The 13,826-nt window shown below is 43.0% G+C and overlaps 2 protein-coding genes across 3 annotated transcripts in view; one reads left to right on the forward strand and one right to left on the reverse strand.

Annotated features, from left to right (window-relative positions):
* Positions 1-13,826, forward strand: part of LOC134220065 (dipeptidase 1) — an 833,398-nt gene that overhangs the window by 63,619 nt on the left and 755,953 nt on the right. The gene's annotated exons all lie outside the window — the stretch shown is intronic.
* Positions 9,577-13,241, reverse strand: LOC134221657 (uncharacterized). Its single transcript, XM_062700846.1, has 3 exons — positions 12,712-13,241; positions 9,699-12,567; positions 9,577-9,639 (listed from the first exon to the last, which is right to left on the reverse strand). Exons 1-3 carry the CDS (start codon positions 13,239-13,241, stop codon positions 9,577-9,579), a joined length of 3,462 nt encoding a protein of 1,153 aa, XP_062556830.1.

A 13,826-nucleotide genomic window follows, 5' to 3' on the forward strand; every position in this document is an offset into this window, starting at 1 on the left:
TCGAATCACAATTGAAGTGTCCGGCTTTCGAAGCGTCCGGCAATCCGAAGCAAAACGGTCGCACAAGTTTACAATGTCGAAAAAAAACTCGAACAACCAACCACTACAACAAAACAAAGCCAGTGCCAACGACAAGTGAATCAATCAAGGATTTTTAATTAAAATCCGATCCATTCCTTTGTTCTTGGCTCAGGTTTCCCTTGGTGATGCAATTAATCTTCATTATATTGCAACGCACCTCAGTTAATCCGTTTGTTGATAGAATCCAACCGGAACGCGAAAGATAAAAAAGAACTTTCTCAGCCACCATATCCAATTAACGTTACTCAACGGAAACAAATTGAAATACCTGTAAAACGAGTTGCTGAAGCTTTTGCCGCACTTCAAAGAACCGCACAAGGCTTGGCGTAATTCTTTCATCGCCGTCGATTCAAGTTTGGAAGCCGCTCTTCGGAGATTAATATACCGAGATTGCACAACAGAATCACGGTGAAACTTGATCCATTCGGTCAACACGCTTAAAATCAATAACACAGAGATGTGTTTGCATCACACAAAACGGACCTAATGCGGAACATCCCCTAGATGAGCGATAGTTACACAGCCACAAAAATAGCTCGTGTGGTTTTATTGAAGCTTGGATTTCAATATTTTCAACAGTATTTGGTTCCTCATGAAACAAGGAATCTGTACAAACGTTTACATGTTGAAAAGGACCGTTATCACGACCGTACGAGGCATTTTTGTGCCTGTGTAACTGTCGCTCATCTAGGGGATGTTCCACATTAGGTCCGTTTTGTGTGATGCAAACACATCTCTGTGTTATTGATTTTAAGCGTGAAGAACATATGAGAGGGGCGGAGAGAGAGAGTTATTGCCGATATGGGGCATTCCCATCCTCTGATAGCGGTGGTCGTCAGTGAGATGGAAGACGGAAATCAAGAAAGTGCTGAGTCGGGCGGGTTGCTACTCCCGTGACTGGAGAAAAACAACTCGGTGTCCTTTTTTTCGTGTTGCTTTGTGTACCTTATTGCCTGTTGTACTGCGGAAAACTATGTTTATGGAGCACTGCAAGATAGACCTACGTGATGTCTTTTCGCTGTTTTGTTCCCCCCACCGCATATCCCTACGTTTCGGCTGGAGCTTGGTCCGCATGTAAACTTATTTCTCAAACTTAACATAGGCGTCACCTCAGGGAGAACTGTTTCACATAATCTAAGGTTTGAGTCAGATTTGCACTTCTGGACCTATTTTCAGTTTTTAACCAAACTTTTGGTAGAAGGGTCAGAGACTCATAATGTTAAATACCAATCGAGTCAGCTCGACGATTTCAACGGCATCAACTCCGCTAGGTGGATTAACCGGTATCTCTCCTTTAATTTACAGTTCGATAGAAGGAAAAATCGCATGAAAGAAACGAAACCCACGTTTCATCCGCTACGTCAACCTGAAATCCATCGGTATCTGTTTACAAAGACTGTCTTCCCTATGTACACCAGTGCCCGTTCCATTCCATTCAGTGGAAGCATTCTTCTGGTTATTGCAACATTTGTTGACCTATGTACGATGATACTGAAACATATTGGTACTCAACTAAATTGGCGTCGTACCAGTTCTTCCTTTACCGGTTTGATAATCAAGGAAAAAAGTTAGAACGTTTGAAATAAAAATAAATCAGGTGTACTCATGGCTACGGTACTTTGTATTTCTCTTAGATAGAGAGATCATCAAAAACATTTTGTGCCAACCTTTGGTATTTACTTTATTGGTTTGACCTTTTCGGTTTAAAAGGTATTGGCAACGAATGGTATAAGAAATGAAAGTGGCAAATCAAATTCATGTAGAAATTCTTTCAATTCAATTTGCAATTCAATTGCAATGGCAATTCTTTATTCATATAGGAATTGAGTTCTTTTAGTAGTAATCGGTCGTAATTCGCATTGTTTGCTAAATCAGTACATCAAATCAAAATCGAAAGCTTATCTAACATAACTTTAGATACAAATACACAGTACAGTAGGAATTAATTTTCAGAAAAATCAGAAGTACAATGCGCGATTATGGTTAGATTATGTTGTATAGCACCGGCTCCAGGATACTACCATGAGGGGCTCCGGCGGGAATATCTAAACGATCAAACGAAACTCCATGCAGGTGAACTCTAAATGACCTGTCTGAAAGGTAGCTTTGGAGAATTTTTACCAGGTATGGGGTTGTACACTAATTACGTAAGCACTTATGGGGGAGGGGGTCTGCCATTTTCTTACGCTCCATATGAATAAATAAAATGATTTGTATAGGAAGGTACTCTCCCAAATTTTATGCCGTCGACTAGCACCAACTGCAAGGGAGTTCGTGGGGCAGTACCAGGCGGGTTTTATGGGCGAACGCTCCACCACGGACCAGGTGTTCGCCATTCGCCAAGTACTCCAGAAATGCTGCGAATACAACGTGCCCACACATCATCTATTCATCGACTTCAAAGCCGCATATGATACAATCGATCGGGACCAGCTATGGCAGCTAATGCACGAACACGGTTTTCCGGATAAACTGATACGGTTGATCAAGGCGACGATGGATCGGGTGATGTGCGTAGTTCGAGTTTCAGGGGCATTCTCGAGTCCCTTCGAAACCCGCAGAGGGTTACGGCAAGGTGATGGTCTTTCGTGTTTGCTATTCAACATCGCTTTGGAAGGGGTAATACGAAGAGCAGGGATTAACACGAGTGGTACAATTTTCAATAAGTCCGTCCAGCTATTTGGTTTCGCCGACGACATAGATATTATGGCACGTAACTTTGAGAAGATGGAGGAAGCCTACATCAGACTGAAGAGGGAAGCTAAGCGGATCGGACTAGTCATCAACACGTCGAAGACGAAGTACATGATAGGAAGAGGTTCAAGAGAAGACAATGTGAGCCACCCACCGCGAGTTTTCATCGGTGGTGACGAAATCGAGGTGGTAGAAGAATTTGTGTACTTGGGCTCACTGGTGACTGCCGAAAATGACACCAGCAGAGAAATTCGGAGACGCATAGTGGCTGGAAATCGTACGTACTTTGAACTCCGCAACACGCTCCGATCGAATAGAGTTCGCCGCCGTACCAAACTGACAATCTACAAAACGCTCATTAGACCGGTAGTCCTCTACGGACACGAGACCTGGACGATGCTCGTGGAGGACCAACGCGCACTTGGAGTTTTCGAAAGGAAAGTGCTGCGTACCATCTATGGTGGGGTGCAGATGGCGGACATGAATGAGGCGAATGAACCACGAATTGCATCAGCTGTTGGGAGAACCATCCATCGTTCACACCGCGAAAATCGGACGACTGCGATGGGCCGGGCACGTAGCCAGAATGTCGGACAGTAACCCGGTGAAAATGGTTCTCGACAACGATCCGACGGGCACAAGAAGGCGAGGTGCGCAGCGGGCAAGGTGGATCGATCAGGTGGAAGATGACTTGCGGACCCTCCGTAGACTGCGTGGTTGGCGACGTGTAGCCATGGACCGAGCCGAATGGAGGAGACTCTTATATACCGCACAGGCCACTTCGGCCTTAGTCTGAATAAATAATAAATAATAATTGTATAGGAAAAATCTTACATGGGGGGATGGGGGTTGAAAAACCCTGAAAAAAATGCTTACGTAATAAGTGTACTACCCCTATGTTGGAAAATTGTAGCGATAATTGGAACTATTTTTGCCAGCTTCCAGCAGTTAGGATAGTACTGAAGATCCAAACATCTGTTCTGTTCATTTGTTTGAGAAACTACATTTGTGTACGTACTTTGATAGCAATTATGGAGTACTGCTTACAGTTTTCGCACTTTCGCACAGGGTGTTGAGTTTTGCCAAAGTCTATTGATCTGCATCAAAGAAATCGAAAGATTCGGTGCCAATTTGTTCAAAAAGGAAAAAAAAACCTAAGACGCTCGAAAATAATTATTAATTAATTATATAGCTTTGTTAAATTAATGGATTTTTGCCAATAAGAATGAGTGGATTTTTTGCAGTGTAAGAATATACGCAATAAACTTTGACAGAAGACGGAAAGCATGTGAGCTTCCATTTCTAAAACAGCCACTATTATCGATTGAAACTTGTTGAAGTTATCGACATCAATCTTCACCCAGGTTTGAATTTAAGAACATGGAGCAGCCATACTTGCAAAAAATAACCATTGCACTTGGTAAAGTCACAAAACCACACCCTCTTGGGGCAATCGTGATAATGTTCTGAAAGTGGTGATATAGCAATAAAAATTTCCATTCTGTTATTCGTACTTGCTGCCGTGTAGGTACGTCAGGAAAGATGCAAAGATCCACGTTAATAAACAACGTGGACAAGTCACTTGGGTGTAGTTGGAGACAAGTGTGGTGTACAATGAACCATCAAAACGTGAGCCAGAAACATGGTTATTTTTTCTTCTAAAACAAGTGTGGATTTTCTTCTCGTCGGAATCAACGCATTTACTGTATGGTACTGACAGTTATCCGTCGTCGCTGGAATGTTTTGTTAAGACTACATTGGATTCCTGCGGAAAGACAATTTCCCAGAAACACACTGGCAAAGAAGTTGAATTTTTGCACTGGATATTCAAAGCTAAATAATTGATACAGGATCCTCCATAAGTTGATGTTCTATGACTCATATCAAACAAATATTTCCGGGCTACTCACTGCGATTGGCCCTTTCGAACGGGTGTTCAAAGATGTTCTGCTCCTCATCTGGAAATTTGCATGATTCGATTCTCCCTAAATATCGAGTCTCAGCAAAATAGTAGGGGCACTCGTTTTAAATCACCTAATTTGTGTTGGAATCTCAGTACAATTCATTCCAATGGCAGTTGCTTATATTCACTAAATCGTTTACTAAGAATCAATTTTATATATGATGGTAAAGTGCAAAGAAGTACGCTACCAAACTTTGGCTCATATACAAAACGAAAAATGAACGAATCAAAGAAATGTTGAATGAACACATTCCAGAAAATGGTTTTCCGGGAAAGTTCTTTTGGGAAATTGTCACAGAACTTTTGAGTGCCACACAAAGTTTACGCTCATATGGATCAATATGGATCCAGTTTCAGCCTGGATTATTTTCACAAATGCTGTAAATGGTGGGATGAAATTGAATACAGCCTTTAACACATTTGTAAACTTTATTCGTCTCAAAGATGATCAACAAAGTTGGTGGATTTTTATTCATGCTTTTCATTTCGTTAAAATTAATACAGTAGTTTTCTCTTCGCCGTCAGCAAAGTCTCCAGTGAATCTTAATCTCCCCGAATAAACACCATTGCGTGGCAAAAAAAGTATAAACATGTGCAATCTTTTTCTCTAAAGCTCATAACTAGACACCTTTGAATAGTGGAAGAAAATATGATATCAAAACAAAGGAATAAGAACGCCACAACCGGGAGCAGGGAGTCAACATTGGAAACAGACCACTGCCATCAGCACACGACAAATGATGTACTTTTTATCCCGAAAAATAAACTCAATTTTCCAAGAGAACCATTGCCAAACCAGCAACGGTGGCTGTAGAGGGGCAGGTGAATGTACATTGCTACAAGTTTCATCAGCCAAACACTAGATGGGATGCGTCGAGACAAAGATGGCGTGAAGGACCCGGCTCAAGGAGAGAGGAACAACAGACGGCGCACAAAGGTCAGACCCAAATGATGGAACTTGAATACCATTTGGCTTCTGAGTTGGCTCTGTTCCAGTGAAACTTTAATGAGATCATTAAAGTTAGGATTCGGGAGAGCATGTCACACGGGAATATTTTTTCTTGGAAGTATACTTCCAGGGATTTGTTTTGCGAGAGCATACATGATTGAAGGTAAATTGGGATGGGATCCCAGTACTTATGGTGTTTGTTTCTTTGTATTGATTTTTCTCGCGTTTTTGCGTGGAAAACCTCCACTGGATTTTTATTCGAATTGACATAATAGTTGAGTTTTATGATACCAAAAAAGCTAAAGAGCTTAATAAGCAATACATATTATCAAAGCTCGATCAAAGCCACAATTTTTAGTCGTAATGTGGTCAAATGGAATATTTGCATTGCAAAAAGTTTATAACGGTGTAAAATGAGAGCAACATTTTTCTGCTCGGAATTCGTGATGGCCATATTGGAAAAGGAAAAAAAAAATCAAGTTGGTGAAATTTAGCGCTGAAATCCATAAATAAATGATATCTTCATCGCGTAAAACACTTTTCCTGCTAAATGATTGGAGTTGGGTGAAACATCAACAGATTAGGTAGATATTTATGGTGTTGAGTTGACGTATTAATTATTTTTAATTTAAAGCGTTGAACTCCAAAGAAAGTATACTGAAAAACAAACCTGATAAATACTATTTTCAATTTTCATCCTCCTTCCATTTTGTTATTATTTCTCCGCAATATTTTTTTTACCTTTTTAAAGGAAAATTGTTGGCAGTTGCAGCAACTAAATTCCCTTTTTTGCGGGTGGTTCAAAAAGGGCTTTCCAAATACTCTTGTAAGAGGTTAATAGAGAGGGCCAATTGGCCATATTTTACTCTTATAGTGGTCATCAGAAGATGGTCGTGTAGTACTGAGTTGTATTGTTAGTTCTTATGATTTGATCTTGAAAACCATTCCAAGAATGGAATAAAACTTGAATTGTCACTTGGGATCCCTGCTCGGTTGGCCATCATATTTCCGGTTGATTACCGGTGCACTATTCTTGCGCTTGCAGTTGATCGTTTTATAGAATTTTTGGGCGTCGTTTCTGGCACAGGTTCCATCTGTCTCCAAAAATACTTTTTCGTTATACCCCTTTTCTTCCCTGGTATAGTTTTTTTACCGCTTGCTGTTTTGTCGTGTATCTGCTACAACTTACGAGAAAGCGGCTCCTGGTCTGGTTGTTTACCATCTGTCGCCCTTAAGCACTCCACATCAAACCATACAGCCTCTCCCAGAAGCTACTGTAAAAATTTCAGCCAGGTCCGTCAAGTCTAAGTGGATGCTCAACGAGCATGAAGTTTATGTGTGAAAAATTGACCAAATATTTGGGAAAATGCATTCTTTCCAATTTTTTACTTCGATGTGGCGTTGTAGTGATTCAATCTCGCTGATTAGTAACATTTATAATCTTTACATTGTTACGAAGAGGCTCCCGAAAACTCAGAGTGATTTTGACAAAGTTATAGCTTGGCGAAAAAAGTTGATAAAAATAATTTACTCCCCCGAGGTGAAACGCTCCATCCAACAAATTTCCATACAAAGTCGATCGGAGAAGGTAGTAAGCCCAAATATCGTTAAATTCAGTCAATTTCAAAACTATTTTCGAATTTCGAACAAACCAAGTGAATTGAAGCAAATCGATGTGATCGATTTTGCATGTAGAATGACTGAGTGGCGCGTTTTTCCCTAGCTGAAAAAACAACTTTTTGTTATTCTTCACCTTTTGCGTATCTTTCGATTTGTTCGTCTAATTTATGAACGAATTGCTCCGCAATGACTTGGACTTACAGTTTTGTATGTTCAATGGACAGTGGACATGATCGATTTGAGAACACGTATCGCCATTTAGGGGATTCCAGGTGTGCTTTCGAATATTCATGCGTGCAAAATAAATGCTACTGATAGCCATTCCTCTACTGTGGCGAAATTGATTCGCCTCAGTGCGCTGTCGTTGGTAGTTGTGTTGAGGTTCTCGTTTCCAAAGGCCGGGCGAAAGAACATTTCCCTTCTGACCAGTGCATTTGCTTCATCGATGATGAGTTCACGAATTCGTTTGGATTTGTATGAACAGCGGAGCTTCCACCAACAGAATAAGTCTTCGCCAACAGGTCGCCATCTATAGATTCTTTTATTCCACCTGTTAACTTTCGGTGGCGAAGAAAAGTGGTCTTCCGAGATTTACAATATCAGTGTATATTTGTTGATATTTTAATATCGTTTAGTCAAACTTTGTCTTCTATGTCCGTCCTATGTCCAAGTCCCTTTCTGGTAGTTTGAGGTCTGAAGGTCAATTTTTCATGCACTCAGCGATTTAGGTTAGCATTAGGTAGATATATATTGCATGAAATCTTAGTTTAGAATAGTTTAAGCGAATAATATCAATATTTTAATAGGAATAATCAGTATAAAACAATATAATTCACTTTGTACTTCCTCGATGACTACACATGTCCACGTATGTTATTGTTATAATTCATATTGGTTATTAGTTGTCCATCTACCACTACTCGTCTATCATTTCTACGGTATAAGTATGATATACATATACACCCAGGTTTTTTTTTACACGGTTTGGTTTTAGTCGTTTAAGGCCTTCAGCATCAATGAAACAATGAGTTAACTCCACCAAAAAATTCACAAAAAATCAAAGAAAATTCGGGGGGTATTTAAAAAGCTGTGAAAGTTCGGGTTAACCGAGAAATTAATGAATTCCAACCGCGTAAAAAAAAACCTGGGTGTATTTGGATACAACCACGATCATTATAATAGCTAGGAGCGACACAACGCCGAGGGGTTGTAACACTCCCCCCCGGTATGCCAACTCCAAAGCTTGGCTTACATACTTTCGCTCAAATATCAAGAACTGCTAGTTTAACGGCAGGACGCTCATAAACACCTTTGCTAGTCTGTACCGTTGCGCTACGTACTTGCCTCCTTTTTCCACTATAGCTATAACCCGGCCTTTGGGCCAACAGTTTCGGGGCAGCTCTGGATCTACGATAACGACGACGTCGTCAACAGCTATAGGTTTAACCCTTTTGAACCATCTCGTTCTTCTTGTGATTTCAGGTAGATAGCTCCTAAGCCAACGCCTCCAGAACATGTTGGCCATTATCTGCGATGTCTGCCATCCTTTTCGCACCACGTGAACGCTGTCATCACATAGTGTTAGAGGTTTTGTTCCATCCGATGAACCTAATAAAAAATGGTTGGGTGTAAGGGCCACCTCCGATTCCTGATCCACAGGTACTTCAGTCAATGGGCGGCTGTTAAGCGTTGATTCTATCTGTACCAGTGTACTGCGCAATTCCTCGTCAGATGGTCGTTTGGTTTTGAGTACCTCAGTCAAATTTCGCTTGACCGATTGAATGAGCCGCTCCCAGCAACCACCCATGTGCGGACTAGCCGGTGGGTTAAAGTGCCAGGACATAGTAGGCGTCGTAAATTCCTTCGCAATTTCATGCTTATCCAACGCGCGCAGAGCGTCGCGAAGTTCTTTAGATGCACCCACAAAATTGGTCCCTCTATCGCTGTAAAAGCAAGTTGGAGTTTCTCGACGAGCGATAAAGTTGTTCAAAGCCATTATGCACGAGCTAGTGCTGAGGGAGTTGGCGACCTCAATATGAAGAGCCCGGACAGTAAGACACGTCATTAAGACCCCCAACGCTTTTCGACTCTTCGCCCCACTATGACTTCGATGGGTCCAAAATAGTCCACCCCTACATGAGAGAAGGGTCTGGAGAATGCGGCCATTCTTGCCAATGGAAGTTCAGCCATTTCTGGAGGAGCAGGAGTTGCATCACGGTTACGACACCACTGGCAGCTATTCCTGAAACTGCGTAGTGTTCGACGAAGTCTAGGGATGCAATAACGTCGGCGAACCTCGTTTATAACTGTCGCGTAATTTCGGTGGTGATATCTTTGGTGGAAATCAGCAAGAAGAAGACTTGTTACCGGGTGACTATCACGTAATATTACCGGATATTTTTCATCAGGATACAGGAATGTACATTTCGCGGCTCTGCTGTTCATCCTCAATACGTTATCCGCACCCAGAAACGGACTCATCTTATAAATTCTGCTGTTAGTTGATAGTCGTTTTTGGTGTCCATCTCCGTTGGCAACGGCGAGTATCTTCAACTCCTCGTTGTATACATTTTGTTGGGCTTGGCGAAAATGATACAACTGAGCCCACTGTAGTTCAGCTGATACCAAAGGTCCATGTTGCGAAGATTGTTGATGTTGTTTCGCTCGTATGTTGTCCACAAACCGCTTCACATAAGCCGTAACTTTCAGCAATCGTTTCCAATTTGAATATTTAGTTGCAATGACAACCGGTTCTTCAGCTTTGATGTGGGTGTTGACGAGTGCGGTTGATCGAAGTTCTTCGGTTGTTGTTTCTTGGTTAGAATGAATGATGGGCCATTTTGGCTCCGGCTGCTTTAGGAATTCAGGCCCTTTGAACCAGCGATCGCTACATCTCAGCTGTATATGTTTCGTCCATTTAGTGCCGTCATCAGCTACATTCTGCTCCAATTTAATCCAGTTGCAATCGTTGACTTCGGTAATGTCCAGGATTTCGCTCACTCTTGCAGCCACGTATTGGCTGTACCGCCGATGGTCGGAACGTAACCAACACAATACATTGCAGGAGTCACACCAGAAAAAACGTCGTAGTACATGAATGGACAATGATTTGATTATGCTATCGGCCAGCCTGGCACCGATTACGGCAGCTTGAATCTCTGATCGAGGTGTTGACAGATACTTCAGGGGAGCAACACGCGTTTTCGCCGCTACCAAAGCACATTCGATATGCCCGTCCTCCTCGAAACGTAGATATACAACGGCAGCCATTCCGTTTTCTCCTGCATCAACAAATGTGTGCAATTGAACCCGATTACGATCACCTATGGACGTAATTTGACGGTAACATCGGGGAATTTGCAGTTCCTCTAATTTCGGTAAACGTTCTGTCCATGTTTTCCAGCTGTCTAACTGCTTGCTCTCTATCTGATCATCCCACTTCAGTCCTATGCGCCATATATCTTGAAGCGTGACCTTCAGAGCCATCAGGAAATGGGAGATAAGTCCTAACGGGTCAAATATACTCATAAGGATACGGAGCAGCTCTCGTTTTGTTGGAGGTCTGCTTCCATCAAACAGCTTCGCGTCAAATCGAGTCCAGCAGATCTTATAAATGAAGCAATCGGTTGATGTATTCCACCACATCCCTAAAACCTTTTCAGTAGCGTACTCCGCCACTATATTGAGAGCCATCTCATTCATTGGCTTTTCACCTAGGGCTTTCAAAACCTCGGCAGAATTGGACACCCAGTTCCTAATATCAAACCCACCTTGCGCGTGGATGTATTTTACCGACTTTGCTAGTTCAATAGCTTCAGCTTCCGTCTCCGTGCTAGCGAGCATGTCGTCGACATAATGTTTGTTCTCCACGGCCTCAACTGCTAACGGAAACTCTTCACGGAACCTCTGAGCGTTTTTGTTCTTAACGAACTGAGCAGTGGTCGGTGACGAGCATGCTCCGAAGATCATTACGGGGACTATGAATGTGCTTGGCTCGCGTTCGCTGCTATCTTCGTTCCAAAAAAACAGTTGATAAAACTGATCCTCAGGCCGTATACCTATCTGGAGAAACATCTCGCGAATGTCTCCGCAAATACCAACACGATATTCACGAAATTTGTGCAAGACAGCAACCAACGAACTCAGCAAATCCGGACCTGTTAACAGCACCGAGTTCAGACTAACTCCACGTACGGTTGCAGCAGCGTCCCATACAATCCGAATCTTCCCTGGCTTATTGGGATTAATGACCGGAAACGTTGGTAGATACCATACCTGTCCCTTTCTCGCTGCTAGCTCTTCCGGCACTACTTTTTTAATATACCCTTTTTGTTCATATTCGGCTAGTTTTGCATTGTACGCAAGTCTTAAATCGTTGTCTTTTGCTAAACGTCTTTGGAGGCATCTCAGTCGTTGCAAAGCCATCGGTCGGCTGTCGGGTAAACGAATACTATCGAAACGCCAAAGAAGACCGGTCTCGTATTTGTTTTCGACGGTGCGCGTGAGCGAATTTAAAAGCGATAATGCTCGTTCGTCGTCTATAGAAACAGTTGTGTTTGTCGGTTTCATTATCCCCAAACTGTCTAGGCAGAAATACTGCTTGACTTCCTGATGCAGTTGACTTTCGTTTTGTAGACTACACTCGCAGATGTGATAGCTGTAGTTCCCGTCAACTTTCTCTGGATTCGACCGCCATCCGAAGATCGTCCAACCTAGGCGAGTCTTGACGGCGATTGGTTCCCCATCCTTGCCTTCACGACAGCGCCTCACCAACGAGATATTGGCATGTTTTACGCCTATCAAGATCCTCGGCCGTACACGATTGTACGACTTCACCGGAACTCCATCCAGATACGCATATTTCCGCTTCAGCAATTCAACATCCAAGCTCTGGAAAGGCAACTCGCGCGAAGCAACTGTTCGAACTCCATTCAAATCAAATCTTCGCCCGTTCAGACCGGAAATTCCAAGATTTACTTGCCTTGACGTGTCTGCAAAGCGATGAGTTCCTCCTGTCCACCTTAAACACAATGGCGTTGTGTCTCCAACCAGTTCCAGTTCTTTGGAAATCTGCTCGTCTAGTAACGTCAGTTCTGATCCATCATCAAGGAAAGCGAAACAGTCAACCTTCGTGTTAGGTCCGAACAACGTCACGGGTAAATATCGGAATAGCTCAACACCTGCTTCCACTTGATGAGTGTTGATGCTCCGCCCTTCGTTGGCTTTCCTTTGGCTGGAACAAGGAATTGGCTCCTCGGCACTGCAAGATTTTTATGAAGAAGAATTGTGTTTGAATGTGCACCCGTCAACTCCGCACGTTTTGCTGTTGCAGTTTCCTCCATGCTGTCGAAGACATCTACGGCAAATTCTGAATTCGCGAACTGCTGCCCATCTAGCTTCATACGAGAGATCAATGAAACGTTTACACTTCGCAACAGTGCGGCAGTTGCCCTTGCATGTAGGGCATACAGATGATTCACTCGTTGTGTTGCCACTCTCGGAGTATCGCACTCGATTTCCAGTTGTTAAACGTTGGCCAACAGTTTCCGAAGAAGAAGATGCGGCATGCGTGTTTATGAACGCCTTCCCTTGGCGTTTACCACGGTGGTCTTGGTCGAAATTGTAATATTTTCGTGGATTTGCTACGATGCTTGCATCTTCCGCGATAGAGAAGATCCAATCGGAAAATGTCATTAGGGTCACCCTTACAAGACTTTTGCTATGCCTCGCCCAGTCAAGTTTGATGGCAGAGGGAAGTTTACAAACAAGCTCCTGCATTAGCGTTACGTCCCGCATATACTCCTTACGTCCGCAAGCATCGATGACGGAACACAAGTTCTGCACCGCCAGTGCATAGTCTACTAGCTTTTCGATAGAATCAGCTCTTACTGGTGCCATGGAGAGAACTTTCTCCCGCAGAGAACTGATTATCATATGTGGCTGACCGAATCTGAGCTTCAAGACGCTAATCGCCTTTGAGACCATTGACGGATGCATGAGAAAGCTCCGAACGGCGGCAAACGCTTCATCTTTCAAACAATTCCGAAGTCGAATCATGTTCTCATTATCTCTATAACCGCACATCGAGGTTGTGCTTTGAAATGTTGATATGAACATCGGCCAATCTTCGGGATTCCCATTGAACTTTGGGAGGTCACATGGCACTGCTTGACGCGCAGCAATTTGTTCTCGCGAAAGAGTAGTGTTCATCCGCGAATCTCTCTGGTGTTTCGAAGCACCATGAACAGGGGTCGAACGTTCCTCGGAGCAAATTGTCCCTGCTGATCATCAACACTTCTCTCTTCTGTTACGTTATCAGTTGAGTCACTGACATCATCGTCATTACTGAGAGGACTCGTTCCAGAAGAGTCCTGTATGTCGTCTGCCGCATAATCGCAGCTTGAACTGGAGTCATCCTGTTCGCGTCCATCGCCATCATCAGCATCGTCCTCGGATACGCCATCGGATTTCTCCTGCCTTCGTAACCAACCTTTCACTTTAGCCAACGGATCGGTCACT

Source organism: Armigeres subalbatus, chromosome 3, assembly GCF_024139115.2.
Source record: "Armigeres subalbatus isolate Guangzhou_Male chromosome 3, GZ_Asu_2, whole genome shotgun sequence".
NCBI classification, from domain to species: Eukaryota; Metazoa; Arthropoda; class Insecta; order Diptera; family Culicidae; genus Armigeres; species Armigeres subalbatus.

Excerpts from the sequence above, each read along its gene's own strand:
- LOC134221657 (XM_062700846.1), bottom strand. The coding sequence starts at position 13,241 with ATGATAATCAGTTCTCTGCGGGAGAAAGTTCTCTCCATGGCACCAGTA. Across the intron at positions 12,568-12,711 it reads AAACGTTTCATTGATCTCTC|TGCCGAGGAGCCAATTCCTT; the intron begins GTATGAAGCTAG and ends AAAATCTTGCAG. Across the intron at positions 9,640-9,698 it reads ATCCTGATGAAAAATATCCG|ATATCACCACCGAAATTACG; the intron begins GTAATATTACGT and ends TTTCCACCAAAG.